At 44.4% G+C, this 18,871-nt stretch overlaps 1 protein-coding gene across 3 annotated transcripts; it reads left to right on the forward strand.

Annotated features, from left to right (window-relative positions):
* The first annotated feature begins 256 nt into the window (after window positions 1-256).
* WHAMM (WASP homolog associated with actin, golgi membranes and microtubules) lies at window positions 257-15,966 on the forward strand. Of its 3 annotated transcripts, none has more exons than XR_007507508.1 (11): window positions 257-858; window positions 4,296-4,469; window positions 5,872-6,022; window positions 6,549-6,718; window positions 7,422-7,587; window positions 8,551-8,738; window positions 10,171-10,257; window positions 10,343-10,438; window positions 10,818-11,319; window positions 12,472-12,675; window positions 14,601-14,712. XR_007507508.1 is itself a non-coding variant. In XM_049812544.1 (10 exons), exons 1-10 carry the CDS (start codon window positions 319-321, stop codon window positions 14,885-14,887), a joined length of 2,361 nt encoding a protein of 786 aa, XP_049668501.1. In that variant the 5' UTR covers window positions 258-318; the 3' UTR covers window positions 14,888-15,966. The 3 variants fall into 3 exon arrangements, 1 of the variants encoding a protein (XP_049668501.1); XR_007507509.1 differs by having other exon boundaries at window positions 12,472-12,977; window positions 14,601-14,686; XM_049812544.1 differs by lacking the exon at window positions 12,472-12,675 and having other exon boundaries at window positions 258-858; window positions 14,601-15,966.
* The last annotated feature ends 2,905 nt before the right edge of the window (window positions 15,967-18,871 follow it).

Consider the following 18,871-nt stretch of genomic DNA (forward strand, 5'->3'; position numbering starts at 1 on the left):
GACAAAAATAATCTTTTTTTTTTTTTTTTTTTTTTCCCCCCACACTCGGAGTCTCTACGGGCGCGCTGCGCGGACCTCACTTCCCACTCACATCATGTCACACCTTATTTTCGTGCCAGCTGTGTGAGGGCCGCCCGCCCCGCCCCCCGACGTCGGCCCCGCCTTGCCCCCCCCCCCCGGCGACGCCCGCCAATGGGTCCGCGAGCTGCGGGTGACGCGCGGCGAGGGCCCCGCCCCGTAGCCGGGTGCGCGCGGCGCCTTTAAGGCTCCTGGTTTCTGTTTCGCTCCGCGGGCGCGGGGGCTGCCGCCATCATCATCATGGAGCCGCAGCCCGACAGCCTGGAGGGGTGGGTGGCCGTGCGCGACACCGCCTTCGCCGAGCCTCAGCCGCCGCGGCTCCGCTTCCTCGTGGCCTGGAACGGCGTGGACGGCGCGTTCGCCGTGACCTGCCACGGCCGGGCGGAGGCGGCGGCGCAGGCCCCGCAGAGCTGGGCCGGCCTCTTCTCGGCGCCGGCCCTGCGCGGCGTCCACCGGCAGCTGGCGGCCGTCTGTCCGCGCCTGGAGCCCGCCTTCCCCGCGCTGCCGCCCGCGCTGCCCGGCGCCTCCGGCGGCGGGGGGCTTTGGGCCGTGCTGTTCCCCGGCGGCGCGGCACCGGGCGAGGCCGAGGTGCAGGAGCTGTGCCGGGAGCTGGAGCGCTACCTGGGCTGGGCCCTGGAGCTCTGCGGTGGCCGCGTGGTGCTGGACGCCCTCTTCGCCGCCGACCGCCACCGCGACGACGAGTACTTCGAGAGCCTCCACGAGCTGCGCGGGAGGGCCCTGCGCGGCCACCTGGCCCGGGCCAAGGAGGCCCTGCGGCGGGTACGGGCCCCGGGGGCCGGGCGGGGGCGGGGGGGACCGGAGGGGCCGCCCCGCGGGGCCTGAGGGGACCAGCGGCGGCCTGCGCCAGCCCGGCCGAGGGGACCAGCGGCGGCCGGCGGCCTGCGCCCGCCCGGCCGAGGGGGCCAGCGGGCGCCTCTGGCCTGGCCCGGGCCCCGCTCGCCTGAGGGAGCGCAGCGGCCCGCGGCTGTGCCTGCGGGGCGTGGGGCTGCTGCAGGGCCACCCCCCGCTCTCCCTGCGGGCAGAAAAAGGTTTCCCTCGGCGCAGGACCGCCTTCGCTGTCTTGTGCTGCCGCTCGGCTCGCAGGTGCACCTGCCTGAGCCTCAGCTTTAGAGTTGCACGCATGAGGCTGGCAGCTTCAGCCACAAGAGCTTCAGTCACTCGGGTCAGGCTCACGTTTGGGTAACGTGAGCAGGGGTGACCAAGTCACTAATATCCTCTTGCTCGTAGTATCGTCCTGCGTTCAGATGAGTGCTTACGCAAACACTTTTTTGGTTGTCTGGAAACCCCCAAGTCAACTAGTTTTCTCAAGTTCTGGATGCCATCAGTCTTTCTAAGTGTCATTTAATAAAGTGGGGAATAAGCCAGCTCTGGGTGGGCAGCCAGTACACGACATTGGGGCGCTTACTGAAGCTGCAAGCGCTCCTACAAAAACACATTGCTATAAATATCCTGCAGTGTTGTGCAATGGCTAGAATGGTAACAGAAAGGGAGAGTACAATTATGCTCTAATTTTCTAACCTCCCTGTAAAGGTCTCAGACTGCTCGTTTGCAGTAATGCCTGTAACTGGGGGATTCTCACCTTTTTTTTTTTTAAAAAAAAAACAAAACAAAACCAAACTTAGCCAAGGACCTGTGCCAAATGGGTGTTTTGTAGTCAGAGAAGTTGTGCTGTGTTTTTAAGTGTCAAATTCTGGCCTAATGATTGTGTGAGCCAACGATGATGTTAGTTAGCCCTTTCTCCCTTTAGTACCGTAAGTTTCTTCTTGCTGTATATGCGTTCTTGGATTTTTATTTTTTTTTTTGGTTTTCCCCCTTGTAGTAAGCATGAATTTAAAGGATGGTATCTAGTAACATGGTTGCAATCAGGGCATTAGTCTGTTAAAACAAGAGATACAGATACTTCAAGCTCTCCAGTGTGTTGCTGTTACAGTTTTCTGGCAGTATCTGCAGTCTATTTCCTGGCAAAGCAAGCTGAAAGGTATTTTATGAAAACAATCATGCTTTGGAGGAAAGTTAAGACAGTTGGCTTTAGCCTTCTGTTTCCTGTTTCAGTATTTAACAGCTGTAACATTACTGTTGCAGAAAGACACAGTTTTTCAAAAAGACAACTTTAGTTTACATGAACTTCATGTGCAGTGTTGTGTACAAAAGCTATGGTTTCTGTAACTGACTATAACTGTTCATGGCCCAGTTAGAAATGCATTCTAGCCACTGTGCTCGTTTGCAAGCAGCACAAATGTAACTTGGTGCCAGTTATTCTGTGATTTCCAGCTCTGTTTTAGATAAGTAAGGCTAAATATGCTATAGAGTGTTGTATTTGCAGGCCTGACAGGGACATAAATTCATTATATGCAGTCTAGACCAAGTTACACAAGATTCAAGAAATGAAACTTACCTCTTCTGGCACTAAACTAGCCTTAAGTAGAGCATCCTTCCCTTTTGACATCCATGTCCTTCTCAAATACTTCATCCTTTGGGCCAGGAAATTAATTTTGAAGAATGCAGAAGATAACCAGTACAAGATGGAGAAGAGTAGTATTGTGTGAATACTTTTTTTGCATGTGTGTTCAAAGACAAAGTTAAAACCAAACAGCAATACTGTTAAAACAACCAGAGGAGTCAGTTGGGCTAATGGCAAACCAGAATTCTATGAAAAGAATATCAGATTGTCTAAAAGCAAGTATTTTACTTTAAAACAGACAAAATGTTGTCATTCCCCAATCCCCTGTGTCCCTCCCCCCTTAAAAAAAAAAAAAACCAACAAACCCTTGTAGTGAGTAATTGTCTCATGAGTTGACTTTAAAATTTCACTAGTACTTGCCCTCTGCTCACTATAAACATCCTTCAGGAGCAGCATGACCCTCACTACTTGCTTTGAATACGGGAACCAGAAAGTGAACGATTGTGTTTCTATTTGGCTTCAATAGTGGGGGGTGGGGGGGAAAGCAGACTGTTAAATTGCTGCAGGTGGGCCCTAGGACTGTGAGCTACCATGAGCTCCTGGGGAAGCCTAAGGGGCTGCAGGACTTCTGGGATTATCAGAAATGTTGCAGTTCAGATCCTCTTGTTCCTCTGTTCTGCCTGTGCCAGGCCTGGAGGGAGGATGGGTGGGAAATGCTCTTGAGCTGACTTCCACAGTTTTTTCCCTGGGGAAATGTCTCCACAGCTGGGAACTTTGCTCCTGCTGTCTTACCCAGACTCAGCTGGCAAGAGCAAAGGTGATGGTTTAATTTCAGTGCTTTTCAGTTGCAACACAATCAAGCTTGTATTTCTAATGCTTTTTCTCATTGTAGCACCAAATACCCACTATTCCCATCCCTCCTTAGAGAGCTGTAGAGCAAACACTATCCTTCCAGGAAGGTCTGTATTTCTCAGTGGAACTTAGCTGTGTTCTCTCAGCTGGCTCACTCTATCCTGGCACATAGAGCACACCATGGTCTCTGCTAGCTGCTGTCAAAGAAAAATCTTTGAAGCTTTGATTGATGCCAGTAAACAAATGCAGTTGAGGGGAAGTTTCCAACTTTGTATTTTGTCATAGAAGCAAATGAAGACCTTAAATAAAGACTAATGTGTCAGAAAGGTGGTTGTTCCATGGAAGAATTACCCGTTACAAAGTGTAATATCACTGGAACTGAGATTAGAATAAACTATTATAAATTATAAAAATGTTAAAGAAATTTAACTGCAACGTATATCAGGAGTAGAAATCTGTTTCTGAATTCTTAAATGGTAATCTGATTTTTCTATGCCCGAAGTCAGAAATTCTGGATCCAGAAACTCATTTCATATTAGCAGGCATTTAGTAATTGTGGAAGCAACACAAAAGCTAGTTTAAGGATACTTTACTTGCCCTTACAGTACACAGACTTCCCCAGCTTCCCATTTGTGTTTATAAAAAGCAGCAACCAAGTCATCTGCACACAGCCATTAGAATTTCTGTGGTGAAAGCCCTAGGCATGATACTCCTTGCAGTCTCCCAATGCAATATGCAGCAATTAGTGCTTTTAACAGTGTGGTGTTAAAGACGTTTCCAGCTAGGGGTGGCTGATGAATGCCTGACGTACACCTCCTGTGTAGTGGGAAGTCTTGCCTGTTCATCGAATGACAAATGGCAGGTCCTTTCCACCAAAGCTTGTCAGCAGTCAGCACACACAAATGCAAAGCAGCTAAGTCTGATTTACCTTTTCTCCCACTAGGTTCTTCAGCAGCATAAAAATGCTGACACAATGGTGGCTTTGATGAAGGTTTATGAAGAAGAAGACGAAGCTTATCAGGATTTGGTCACCATGGCAACACAATTCTACCAGTATTTACTGCAGCCCTTTAGAGATATGCGAGAGCTGGCAACACTGTACAAACTGGAAATCCTGGTAGGTCTGTCTTTACAAAGTGAAAGGCCAAGTTATGTAGTAGGGCATCAGCTGCTTTTGGAGCAGTTTAGACTCAAATCACTTAATATTCCCTACTTCTATCTGTACCTACTTTTTTTTCCCCTGCCAAGCCACCAGACGTGACTGAGAAATTCAGAGTTAGGGTAGAACCACTCTCAGAGGATCTCGGAGTCCATGGTATTGGCTTGAACAGAACTGCAGCTTTCTTCCCACCAGTGTCACACTTCCCTCTGTTACGAGGAATTAAAACATCCCCAGGCTCCACCTATCTGGGGTTTACTCTCTGGTCTCTGGTAGGCTGAATTTACAGAGATCCAAGTAGCCTTTGTTGTGCCACCTTGTCCTGGGGTTAAACCACAATACACCTTCTGTGGGATTAGTTTGTGACGTTGAGAATGCCATCCCCCAGCAATATTGATGCACCAGATTAAGTCAGTTGTGGTGGTGGAACAGAAGGCAGAGGAGACCTTACGACACAAAGCAGTTTTCTGTTGGTGCTACAACCTACTAGAAGTACAGATTAAAACATGTCAGTTGTCACTGCAGTCATTTGATTTTATGTGCATCTTAAACTGGAAGCACATGCTGAAAGTTATGATGCCCTGGAAAAGACAACCATTTACTATTTTGATTTTGCCTTAAATAGTATGTTAAAATTAAAGTGAGCTGTTAATGTTCTCGAAAAGAGCAGAACAGTTTTAAATTTAGACTGAGGTGCTTGGATACTGAAGGTCTAAATCTCTGAAGATAAAATATCCAGTATGCTGTACTGAAAATTAAAGTGAAAAGTAGAATGGATGAAACAAAGTTTGTTTCTGTATAAAAAAACCACTCTTAAGGGATATTTAGGCTCATTTGCAATCTAATTCTTTAAAAAAAACATTGGAATACTAGTCTTGTACCCATGTACACTTTGTGGACTTGAAAATACTCTCTTACATTTCTTTTCTGTATCACTGTTCTTGTGTGAAAGAACTGCCAAACTGGAGAACCTGACAGTGCAACGTGCTGTCAACGCGTGGGGAAAAATAGAAGAGAACATTGCATGTGGAAGAGTGGTTTTGAGTTACTTTTAGTAACAACTAAAAACACTTGTGTTGGATGTTATTTTTAAGATGATAGTTTAAAAATATTTTAAGAAATAAATTAATCTGAAGTTAAGCATGAAGTCATGATTGGGGAACAAAGGTTCTGAGTTAGTCTAGAGAATGAGGAGCAAGGCAATACATAGGCATGAGTAGTAATTCACTTTGTGAGAGGTGAGGGGAAGATCATGTTTGCCACTGTGCTCTGCCTTGCTTGGAACATCTCTAAGCATAGTATAATTAGGCTGCACCACTGTGGTAACCAGTTGGTAACTGAAAATTTTGTCTCCTTGCAGAAATCTTTGCAGTATGATAATTTGGGGCCTAAAAGAGTAGCAGCTTTGCAGAAAGATGCCGAAGAATGGACTAAGCGAGCTGAGAATGCTGTATGCTCCATTCAGGATATCACTGTGAACTACTTCAAGGAAACTGTAAAGGCTCTGGCAGGTAATCAGAATGATTTACACAAAAGGTTGTGTAAATACTTGACTTAGGGGACTGAGAGCTCTTCTTATCACCTTTGCTGGTCTCTCTCTGCAGACCCTGAGGTTAGGATGAGTGTCCAGCTTAAGAAAAGCATTTTATTCACTAAGATTTATATCTTTTCACCAGTTCGGTTTACAACGTGCATTTGGATTGCACACAGGCGTTATCAAGGCCTGAGACAGCTGCAAACCTCTGAACAAAAACCATGCACGCTTTTAATGCTTAATATGCAAGCCTCAAGGATTTCAGCATGTTAACTGAGTAGATTGCTGTGTAACTGTTAAGGCATGTTTCTATGGTACGCTGAAGTATTTTGCTTACATAGATAAAATCATAAATTCAACCTTTTAGTCTTGTAATTTCTAAAGAAGCTTCAGAAATTGTTTAATAGTATCAGCATTTTTAGTACTGCAGCTATAGTAGAAACACACAAGGGCTATTAGTACACTGCATTTCTCATATGTTATTGCAATGTTTTAATCTGCAGCAATGCACAAACAGATGGAACAAGATCAGGAAAGATTTGGTAAAACCACCTGGGCATCAGCTTTGCCACGACTAGACAACCTGAAATGCATGTTAGCTAAAGAAACCCTTCAGCATCTGAGGGCAAGAGAGTTGTGCCTGAAACAGAAGAGAGCTGGCTTTCAGAAGAATGTAAGACCTTGCAAAGCCTCCTTTTCTGTCACTGTTTTGTGAAGGTCTGATCAAAACCTACCGAAGTGGTCATGGGAGTAGACTTTCAAAGTCTTTGTCTATGAAACAGCTTGGGTTTTCAACATTGTTTTAAGCTGTGGAAAAATGCATGTCTCCATTTTTTTAAAATTGCTCCTGCACATATGAGGACACTTAGCAAAGGTTAAGGTACATGCTTTTACAGTTCAAGTATCGTGTTAGCATTTGTGATATCAGTGTTTGAAATTGTTAGTTTTAGGGAGATAAAGACCAGATATTATTTTCAGAGGACGCTGCAAAATAAAGATACTTACTTAATTTTAATCTTCTGATCTTCTCGATTTGATGCCATCTAACTGCTGCTGGGCGTACCTGATATTTATTTTCCAAGAGTAGTGTATTGCACCATATATAATTGTTTTCAGGAGCAGCATTATTTGTGCGGATTATAATGAAGTGTTTCCTGGTAGACTTATGGTAAAATTACACTTTAGGTTAATAAGGCTTTCTGCTTCTCTGAGTTTCTGCTCCAAGTCATTTCTAATGTTCTGTTGTTTCCATACCAAAGCACCTAAGCAGCTGCCAGTTAGGCCAAGCTCTGTACAGGTATTTGTGCATCCATGCATGTTTCATGTGTGCATATTTTGTTATTAATGCTTTTTATTTTCTATTTGGGGCTATACAGATGGAGAATCTCAGTGAACAAGAAGAGAACTTAACTGTAGTGGAGGAGCTGGAAATACAGTATTACGAAACGCAGCTGGAATTATATAATGTACAGCTTGAAGTACTGAAACATGAAGAGATGCTGCTTATTGTACAGTTGGACACTTTAAGGAGACAGATTAAAGGTAAGAATAAAAAAATATTTAAGCACATAGTCAAAACACAGGAGTGATATAGCCTTCTTTGTTTTCACTTAAAAAAAAAAAAGGATGATTATCACTGCTCAGGTCTCAATAGTAGAAAGCATCATTGGAAAACACTGATGATGTGGCACCATCTGATGTTTTGTCTTCTGATTAATTAGACACTAATTTGATAACACAAGTTTAGAAAAAGCCACAGTGGTAGCTCATTTTCGTGGGAGCTGTGATATGTGCATGCACTGGTTTAGCATATGGAATAACTTATATTGAAAATACTTAACTGCTCTTGTAGTTACAAGATCTATGCATAGAAACTGTGGATATCATGACCTGCTGAAATGGGTTCTGAAATTCATCACAAATCTGTTGTAATTTAACATGTAGAAATTACAAAATACATCCTGTAATGACAAAAAGAGGTGATTATAGCTAGATGGTACTTGATTACTGCTGTATTCCAGTTTAAGTGTCTCTTTGTAACATATTTATGACCAAATTAGATACCAGTCTTGTTTATGTTTATTTGTGCTTATGAATTCTCTATTACCTTGTACATTGTGAAGTAAACATTGTTCCTGCTTGTTGCGTAATTAAAACCTGGTAAATAGTAAAATAAGTCACCCAGTGTGGATCGGAACAGTCTTCAGTTTTCCAGGAAAACTCCACTTGGTGAAGGTAGGAGTTAAAGCACAGAAAGACATTTGAAAGAGGAAGCTAAATAACAACAAATGCTAACAGCATAAATTTGATCCTGCAAAGCACCCCTGTGAGTAACATGACATGTTTGCCTAGGACTTTGAAGGACCAGGCTTGGCTCTGGAGCACTACACTTCTAATAACTAACTCACTGCCTTCAATGGCTTTTAAAATGTCATTAGTTCTTTAAATGTTTAAATAACTGTGGCAATTTTTGGGTTTTTAAAAAAATGCCAAATGCCTTTTTAGAGAAACAGGATGAAGTTGTTTACTATGATACATGTGAAAATCCTGAGGAGCTCAAGGTCATTGAACAGACAATGGGACAAGATTACGCTAACTTGTCAGAAATGACGATGCTGAGGCAGAAGACTAAGCAGTTGGAGACAAAGCGTGGAACTGTCTGTGCGAGAAGAGCCTACCTCAGGAACAAAAAAGTAAATGCAGTCCTGGAGAGGTGCATTTTATTTAGCTGATGTCTTGACTCACGAGGGATGGACAGGAAACAACTGGAAGCTTTGGGTGGAGCGTACAAGATGATACAAGATGACTCAGTGTCAAGGCCTCCAGAGGGGCAGATGTGATTTTGAGCCAGCTTTACACTCCACTTTGTGGTGCAAGTGCCTGTCTAGCTTATTAAGAGATCACAAACTTACATAGGTGACCCAGGAGTTGTTCCCCTACCAGCTAAACCTTACCAGAGCACTACTGTGGCCAGCTGGAGCTTTGCCCTGGCAGCCTTTTACAAAGCAGCTGCAGTACAGGAGGAAACCTGGCCTGCAAAGAAGGAAGCTGCAGCGACAGGACAACCCACACAGTGGTACTTTACCTTTGAATGGGAGGGGAAAATTTAACTGCTGCAATTCTCTCTCCAGCCTCTCAGTTCTGTGCAAAGGGCAGTTTTTTCCTTTGTTTCTGATGCAGAGTAGAACACTAGGAAGACACAAGTGAGATCACAGTTGACTCTCATGAACCTTCCCAGTGAGCTGAGCTTACCTTACACCTGCACAATCCTGATGGGGCAGAGAGCAGAGTTTAAGCTCCAGCCTGTCTGGCCTTTTACCCCTCATTAGCCTGGACAAAATGGGAATGACATTGGAAATGTTTTGTGAGCCATCATTGTCTCTTGCTTTCAACTGCTTCCTCGGCAGACACTTCCTTTGCTTCTGTTTTCATTCACTTAATTGCTGTCTGTTGGTTATGTAACACTAAAGCCAAATGCTAGATGATTTGCAAATGCTTACCCAGCCATGTGGATAATCCCCCTCTGTACAGTGATAAATAGCGACTCCCAGAGAAAATATTGAAGCCTGCAGCTTTTCTGTGGCACTTTGTTACTAACAGAAGGTACCCCGTTAGACATTCATTGTGCTTTCCATACCTTTGCTTCCCTGGCTTTTGTACTTGGGAGCTATGGCAAATAAGGGACAGAGGGAAAGTAGCCTTATATTTTTGTTATGCCCTGCTAGCTTCCCTCTTGCCCTCTTCCTCATGCCTTTGCAACCCTTCTCCAGTTGGTCCCTGGGTGACATTTCTTCAGAGCTTGTTTCTGCCTTTTTTTTTTTTTTTTTCCTCCTTTCTTCTCTTCTTTTTTTAACCTAAGTGTAAGACAGAGGGATTGGTTCAGATCTGGGTGTATTTCCTCTGCAGCATGAATAACCCTATCACTAATTAGGAGAACAAAAGATCCATGAAGGAGTCCCACAGACTTCACCTTCAGGGTCTCACATCTGCCACTAGTTGAGCTTAGTCATCCTTCTTTGACTCAGCCTTAGTCACTGTTTAGTGGCTTGTGTACACGAGTTAATGGCACAGATGGTGCACAGTAAATGTGAACTAACCATTGCATGAATTTTGCTGTTCTACCAGGATCAATGTGAAGCAAGCCATCGGCAGAGACTGCAACAAGCAGAAGAGAGCAAAAAACGCTTCCAGCAGCATCACAGCATACAGATAGTGAGTACTGAATAGCAGCCTTGGAGGATCTGGCAGCTGCTTGTTTTCACATACTGAGGCTTTACTTACTTGTGTTTTAATGCAGAAAAGAGACAAGCAAAAAGAGGAGGAAAAAAAGAAAAAAGCTTGGATAAGCCAGGAACGTCAGAAAACACTGGAGAGGCTGAAAACATTCAGGGAGGCAAGTACTGTGAACTACAGTAGTTCTAAATGGTGTCAAAACACAATGTCAGAAAGTAGCCGTAGCTCAAATGTGACCATGGTCCAAATCAGAGACAACCATTCGGATAGCCTAAAATAGGATTGTGTGTAATGAGTCAAGAGGATTAAATCCACTAAGGATATAGTTTCCAGGTGCAGGACCTGTTGCAAAGAATACAAGTGAGGAAATGGCTTTGAAAGAAATACCTTCATATTCATCTAAATCTGTTCAGGGTTGAATTTTCTGCTTGAATGGGTGAATGGGACAGGTCTGTACTCTGTGGCTTTTTGTCTCTGGGGTTGATATTTTGGCCAGTCCAATGGAGAGGTGACCTCCTGCCTTATGATTTGTTTTTCAGAAGTGTCCAGCTCATGTTGTTGTGAAAACATCTCATCCCCAGCATCTCAGTCCCAAGATGCCACGAAACATCACTCAGCAGGTTGCAGTACTGTCCCCGCTACCTTCGTCGAGAGCAAGGGCAGCTCCAGAGCAGCCAAAGAGCATACTGCTAGTAGAAGCCAAAGAATTAAAAACTTCACATCAGAATACCCCAGCAGATATCCCTGTCCAGGTTTTTGTTACTGATGGTGACACAGAGCAACAAAAGCATAGCGAGGCACTGATGGTCTCTCCACCCTCACCACCACCACCTCCTCCACCCCCTCCTCCTTTACCCTCTCCTCCCCCACCTCCTCCTCCCCCACCTCCTCCTCCCCCACCTCCTCCCTTACCTCTTCAGTTAAAGACAACATTGGCAGCAGAGGATAAGCCACTTCCCCTTAGCTCCGATAGCCCCACAGAAAGCTCTGCACTGCACAAACAGGATGACTCATCCAGGAAGGTTATAAATAATTACATAGGTAAGAAGGCTGACATCAACTGGTGGGTTTTTGTTTCCTGTGTTTTTCTGTTCTCCCTCCCTCTGGTTCCAGACAGGAATAGTGTGCAGCCTTGCTCAAGAGAATGAAGCTCTTGGAAAGCTTAGTAAGCTTTCAAGTAAGAAACCACATACAATAACACTGACCATAACTCAGGATGTTAAATGAGTAACAGTGTTTTGTTGTATCCCATTTGATACACTTCACAGGGTCCTGATGCTCAGAGTGTGTGAGTTGGCAATTTTGGTGAAGTGCTGTCAGTTGGGCCAGGTCAATCTTTTAGGACATTTGAACTTGAATCTCTGCTGGAATCCTACATTTATTAAGTACGGCCTTACAAGTTAGTTTAAGCCGTGCTTAATCACAGCACTACTAGGTCTGCGGAGATCTTAATTCAGGACCTGCATTTCTCATGACTCTAAAAATCCCACTGCTGTAATAGGTAGGAATGTGTCAGAAGAAATTCCAAGGAGAGGGAGTTTATTCATGTTGTTTGGTGAGAAGCAACTTTTATTACCAGGTTTGTTCTTGCCACAGTTTTGTAACTTTTGAACTGAATGTGGTATTTTGGTTGAGAATTAATCACCTGTCCAGTCAGAAGACCACTGTGGGTAGATTTGTGGTTGTACTAAGGCTACACTTCAGTGTTTGTGATTTATGTACTACGGAGCTAGTAGTTGGGCTGCTTGTGTTTCTAAGGTATGCACAGCCTGTGTCCACTTACAATTTGCTTGGTTACTAAATAAAGGTTTCTTAAGAGAATTCATGCAGAATTCAACCAGGATTTGAAAGGCAGATGGATAGCTTTGGCATACTAACATTCCTAGGGCAAAAATTCTGCTCTGTTACACCTCTGCTTTGTTAGCAAGATCATGCAGGTGTAATTGAAGGCTGAACTCTGCAATTGAAACAGTAGTTTGAATGAGAATAGAGCTCAGCAGCCTGCCAAGGCTTCACTGGTTACATCCTGCTAACAGGCTTATTTTTGTCTCTAAAGCAAGCAGATACTTTGACTATGTCAGGGAGATTGATCTAAGTTGGAAGGCAGCAATTTTTTATTGTCATTTTTCATAGTGGAGCTGATGCTAGAATGAAGCATGTCTCTAAATGTGCTACATTCCTTTTCCTTTTCAGACTGTTCACAATACATCTAAGCAGCCTTTGTATCCTCTCAGTTAAGAGGCAAACCACAGGCAGAAATACCAAGGAAAGTTCAGCATTTTCAGTTCTTCCAAGGTGTGGGGAAGTACAAGCAGCTGATGGGCTGAGACGCAGTTGAGTTACCATGGCGAACTACTGTGCTTCCAGTGGATCAGCGTGCGGACTTCAGTCTAGGAGGTCCGTGGGATGACTCTACCATAGATACTCTTAAGTAGCTTTGATTAGCAACAGGAGTTGTACACCAAGTAGTCTGATAGCTACTGGAACAGCCTTGCTAGTAGCTAATAGTTACTACCATTCACAGCCTAACATTGATGTCCTTTCATTATTTTTGGATAAGTAAAATCCTTTTTTGTTTATTGGAGAGAACCAGTTTGTTGTTTACACCTATTTCATGAAGAAAACCAACATGTTAATTGCTGTAATAGTAATTGATAAGATACTGCCACAGGAACTTACTGAAACAGCTACGTAAACAGGTTGGTTTTGGTTTCTCCTGTGAAAAGCCAGGAGAGGTTCATATTCTGAATGTGTCAACATACTTTCCAAGGGGAACTCTTCTTATAATTTGTTAGTCTGACTAGAGCGGAGTGGCTGAGGGAACTGGGGTTGTTTAGTCTGGGGAAAAGGAGGCTGAGGGGAGACCTTATCACTCTCTACAACTACCTGAAAGGGGGTTGTAGCGAGGCGGGTGCTGGTGTTGTCTGTCAGGTGGCTGGAGATAGGATGAGAGGAATATTTAGTCTGGAGAAAAGGAGGCTGAGGGGAGACCTTATCGCTCTCTACAACTACCTGAAAGGAGGTTGTAGCAAGGCGGGTGCTGGTGTCGTCTGTCAGGTGGCTGGAGATAGGACGAGAGGAAACGGCCTGAAGTTGCGGCAGGGGAGGTTTAGATTGGACATTAGGAAAAATTTCTTTACTGAAAGGGTTTTCAGGCATTGGAACAGGCTGCCCAGGGAAGTGGTTGAGTCACCATTGCTGGAGGTATTCAAAAAGTGCGTAGACAAGGCACTTCAGGACATCGTTTAGTGTGGGCATGGTCGACAGTTGGACTCGATGATCTTAAAACGTCTTTTCCAACCTAAATGGTTCTATGATTCTAGTCTTTTATCAGGCAGCCCATTTGATTAATAGACTTAAGACTTTCTTACTTGAAGGCTTTGTAAGACGACTTGGTGGATCTTTGTTTTATCCTTTTCTGACATCTCAGTCTCTGAAGGTACCACAGGATTTAGCAAAATGTTACATTTCTAGTGCTTGATGTTAATCACATAACCTTATGTGCACTGCGCATGGCAAAAATACTTCCAGCTGTGAGGCACAGATGGTCTGGACCTATGGCTGTAGGAGTCGACTGCTGTCCAGGGAAACTGCCTCCCTGTCCTACAGTCTGAAGCTAGCAACAAAGAATCCAACAGAAGGAGTAAAAGGCAAATTACAGTGTGTCTCAAGAGAACTACTGGAAGCTCTCTCAGTATGGTGTCCTTTATGGTCTGAAGTTCAGAAATACACGCCTGAGATTTAAATCATGTTGTAAAACGGGAATTATTTTTTAAGTCTGTAGAGAAAAGAGCTGCCTGCCTGCCTGCTTAGGGCCTGATCTGGCTCCTACTGACTTCAGTGGTGCAGTTTCAATCCCTTCTACTCAAATCCTTTCATTTTTCTCTTGGCTGAGCAAAAATGTAATTGACAGTCTCAGCAGGCATTTGAGCAAGCTAGGAGGAATGGTAGATTGTTTCTAATACAGAATACAAGAGATTTTTTGGTTCAGTGAAGTTTTTTTTGAAAGTCCATAAACTTGTAATGAAAAAGAAGCATCCTCCTTTGTGTATAATTTCTTCCTTGGAGCACAACCTTGTATAATGTTGGAACAGGCACTGGATTCTCAATTCAAGATATAATAGCTTTAACTGCTTTCTAAAAGCAGTTCCAGAGCCTGCTGTTGCAGAAGCTTGAAAGAGTCTGTGGCAGAACAGACCGTTCTTTTTTCTGTCTCTAGCAAAGATGAGAGGAAGAACCCTGAACACTTGGGTGGGGGTTTATACCTCTAAGTGTGATTGTCTTGTTCTTTCTTCTGGTAACAATAGATTTATCTGTTGCAGGTTCCATGGATGAGGTTTTGGCTTCACTAAAACGTGGTGAAGTTCATCTTCGCAAAGTGGAACAGCCAAATCCGTATGCCTCTGTAAAAGACAACCTCCTCTCTGCCATAAGGCAAGGAGTTAAACTAAGAAAAGTGAATCGAGATACTGAGAAAGATGTCAGTAAAGGATCCACTAATGAGCTAGAGAGAAGCATTAAGGCAGTCATCCAGAGAATTAAGAAAGTGTCTGCTGATTCCGAAGAAGAGGAGAACAATGATCAGAATAATGGAGAATGGGACAGCTAACAGATTCAAAGTAACAGACTTACCGACTGCACCAGTGTGTCTCATTTTGCACATTGTAGAAGACTGTCCCTTTCAAAATGAAAGAACAGTGTGCTTGTGTGTGTTGTTCTCATAGTCCAAAATGTCTTGTAAAGTAAAAGAATCCTGTTGATTTTCTGTAGGAGCTGCAGATTCTTATTTTTGCATGAGAAATCATACTCCCAATTATGCTTGCATTAATAGGTATTTCTGGCTCAACTGTGTAGAGTTTTCACCGCATCTGAAGACAGCTAAAATGCTGGATTGAAACATACATTATTTAGGTTGTTACTACGCAGTAGATAATGCTATCACAACAAGGTTTAAGGAGTGAAAAACTAACTGAAAATCTATTTTGTCAGATAAAAGTAGAACCAAATCCGTGGTTATAGGGGCAGACCAGAAAACTTAGCATAATCTGGAGCCTCTCATTCCTACCTCCATTGTCCGGAAAAGTCTAACATTTTGCTTGTCTGATACAGCTCACTCTCAAATAACTACATGGATACTCCATTTATCATTATGTTATAAAGTGTGCATTTATGAATGGGCTCGATAATGCTGACTGGGAAAATTAGTATCGAGTTTGAAATAAACACTACTGTAGTAATTACTGAAAAGTTTACTTTTTAGCTGGAAGCTTAAATATAGAGAATTTTTAGATGCTAAATGTTTTCCATACATCTACATTTACAATGGACTGTTGGCATGAAAGAGTGAGCCAAAATATTGTATATAATATTGTCTGGGATCTAGCCCTGTAATACAGAGCTGCATTTCTCCACTGAGACCATCAATACATGTTTATAGCTATGCTCATGAATTTAAATTACCTGAGATAGCCTTATAAATGGCAGATATTTGCATTGTGCCTGGAACCTGGCTATTTAAAAATTCAGCTACAGTCAGTTTAGAGACTTTCTATTTTGGGTAGATAGTGACAAAAATGATTCAAAGTTTCTTTTGGAGTTTATACTGACCCTTAATAAAAATATATCCTGACAGAAGAAGTGGATTCAATGTGCTGTTATCTTAGGATACTGCTGTGAAGTAAGCAGTACTTACACCATGGTACTCTGTTTTTTGATAGCAAGTAGCAGCCATACAGCAACTGCACTCTCTCACTAACGGTACGGTATATGTAAATGCTCTTATTTTCTGAAATATTTATGAATTTTAATTTGGTAACAAAATTGCAAATATGTTGCTTTAATTTCCTGCTTTACTGTAGAGTAGCAGATCTGTTTAATCAGCACAGTAAATATGTGTGCAACAGTTTTCATGCGAGAAGAAAGCAGCAGCTGTGGGTTCGTTTTTCACTGCTTCAGCACCTACTGCTATTTGGAAGTCAGAAAAAACTGACCTTTTTTTTTTTTTTGTCCACTGCCATCAAACCAGAGATAAAAGCGGCAACGGCAGCAGCAGCCCAGGTCAGTTCTTACTCAACGCTTCTGATGTGATATCTGCAGAGGGGAGCTGGCGGGCATGATGCCACAATGGGTGCGCACCACCCTGCTGACCCCTGAGCTCGACCTGGGCACAAGGGCCATGCTGAACTTGCGGGGGGAGCAGGGGCAAATTTATTGCACACTCAGACTTCAGCATATCAACCGCTGAATGCTTCCCGTAGACTGGCACTGAGGACAAAATCTTCGAGTGGAGGTGTCTTCCCCAAGGATACCCTGGGCAGAGGAGGTGGTTGGCCAGGCTTGGGGAGCGGCACGGGGAGGGTGGAGGGGGCTGGTGCTGGGGCTGAGAGCTGCCCTCGCACAGGCTGTGCCCTTTAGTGGTGCGGTTATTTAAAGCTGAGCCAAAGGGCGCAGAGGCTGGTCCCTCCTGCCAAATGGCAGCTCAGAGTCCTGGGTAGAGCCTTTTGCTGTTTTATTACTATGGTTGAATTCTCAGCTACAGTGCTAGGAAGTTAAATGCAGCCGTTTAAAGTATGCAGAGAATAAGCGAGTTGCAATTTCTCCAACAAATCTTGCAGCTTTTGTGTGTCTAACAGCAGCAATTTTACCCGGGAGAGGCAGTGACACTGGACAGTGATTTCCCCTACCTAGAGTTTTCTTTCGTAACTGTGCCTGAAGCTCAGCTGGCGGCTGATCTCAGGTGTTCAACAGAGCTCTCTACATCCCAGGCTGAAAAATGTCCTTAAAAGCCCACTCAGAAACCATCTGAAACCACCTGTTTTCTGAAGTCCGCTTCATTTGCTGTATGGCCAACAGGCCTGCTCTGTGGAAAACGTGCCACAGCAATTTTCTGGTTGGTGTGGAAGATTTCACCTCTATCAAATATCCTCACCGCCTGGTTCACTACAAAAATTTAAAGGATGCCTCTCAGCAGAGATGTGCCCTGATGCGAACAGGGCTCCCAGGATGCAGAGCAGCCCTTGCATAGCTGTGACTCCGGGAGCCGGCGGTGGGTCTCATCCATGCCCATGGGCGCAGCTCCTGGCGAGAGGCAGCTGCTGGAGCACCAACGCTCCTGGACGTCAGAAACGTGACCAGGGAAAACACCAAAAGCACTGGCATTAGCCTAAAGAAGAGAAGGTGAGAGCAGTTCTCAAACTCACGAGAGCCTGCTGCAAAGAGGAGCGGAGCAATTTGTTCTGTGTGTTCACAGGGAGAGAAGGGGCTTAAATTATAGCTGGAAGGGTTCAGGGTAACAGTAGGGAAACCTTTCTAAGAAACAGTGAGAGCAGAGAGGTGCAGGGACAGATTGCCTGGGAAGGCGGTGGAGTTTCTGTCACTGGAAATCTTTAAAAGCAGGTTAGACAAATCCGCCCCGAGGTGGTGTTGGTATTGCCGGCTCGCTGCGGCAGGGAGAGGTTTGCAGCCTGTGGCCAGAGGATGCATGCGAGCTCATCGTTGTACTGCTTGGAGGTGCAGTTTGCTCCACGGGGGATGCCACAGCTTGTTTCCTGAGAGATGCCCGAATCTAAGACAACTGAAAAAAACCTTACCGAATCACCCTCAGGTTTCTCTTCTGGCTCTCTGTGACTATGACCTGTCCTGTGCAGCCAGCACTGGGCTGTGGAAGGAATAGTGGGTAGGAAATGGCCCTGGTGCCCTGAGGCTGATTTTCCCCAGGTTGATGGGACACTCAAGAGAAGCCACCCGCAAGCGTCAAGAGGAGAGAGGCCTTAATCTGGATTTGAACTCAGGCTTCAGCAGTCGCCTTCCCACCTTGGCATGCTCCAGCAGGTTCAGGGCAGCTGCTGGTGCCACGTGCTTTCAGCAACGTGCAAGGGCTGATAGACAAAATGGGAGAAACTGGAGCGGCAGGCTGGCTCTGTGGTGACCAGCTCTACTGGACTAGATTAGTATTAACCTGCAAAACTGCTGTGACAGCTTTTTGACTTTTAATACCCTTCTTAAATTATCTCACCCTGGGCTAGTAAATTAATCCCTCAGTGGAAATAGTCTGCCCTGACTGTCCAGCTGCAGAGGTTGATTTGTTTAAACTGAAAAAATAGTTGTCTGGCTTTAAAGAGTTAATAACGCACAGATTTGCTGGAAAGCCTGGTAATGAAGTAAAGAGATCAATTTCTATAAATCAGTATTGCCGTCGTGGCTTGTGATCTCTCTAACTATGATGTGGGCAGTCCAGACAGCAGCTGCCGGTATTTCTAGGGAGGTTTAAAGTTAATGCATTCAAAGACTACTTGGTCTGACTAGAAGAATTTCACTTTGAAATCCCGGCGCTTTGATCACAGCAAGAGAGGAGTCGCGGCAGTGTTACCTGGTGTGTGGAGCACCGTGGCCATAGCTGGTAATGCCAGTACAGCTATGGATTTGTCAGCATTTCTGTTGATGTGACACTTTTTGGGATTTATGAAGCTGCTCTATAACTAACGCCCCAGTTCAGCACACAGGCCTGACTCACGAGCTGGATACTGACTTTTTTTTCCCTGCAAAATGGTAATAAATCAAGAAAATCAAGTCGGAGTGTGAACACCCCGAAGTG

This window comes from Accipiter gentilis, chromosome 10 (genome assembly GCF_929443795.1).
Source record: "Accipiter gentilis chromosome 10, bAccGen1.1, whole genome shotgun sequence".
NCBI lineage: Eukaryota > Metazoa > Chordata > Aves > Accipitriformes > Accipitridae > Astur > Astur gentilis.

Bases quoted from the DNA above. Each gene is read 5' to 3' on its own strand.
- WHAMM (XM_049812544.1), top strand. From the start codon at position 319: ATGGAGCCGCAGCCCGACAGCCTGGAGGGGTGGGTGGCCGTGCGCGAC. The intron at 10,439-10,817 runs GCAAGTACTGTG...TTTGTTTTTCAG, and splicing joins GGCTGAAAACATTCAGGGAG to AAGTGTCCAGCTCATGTTGT. The intron at 11,320-14,600 runs GTAAGAAGGCTG...TATCTGTTGCAG, and splicing joins GGTTATAAATAATTACATAG to GTTCCATGGATGAGGTTTTG.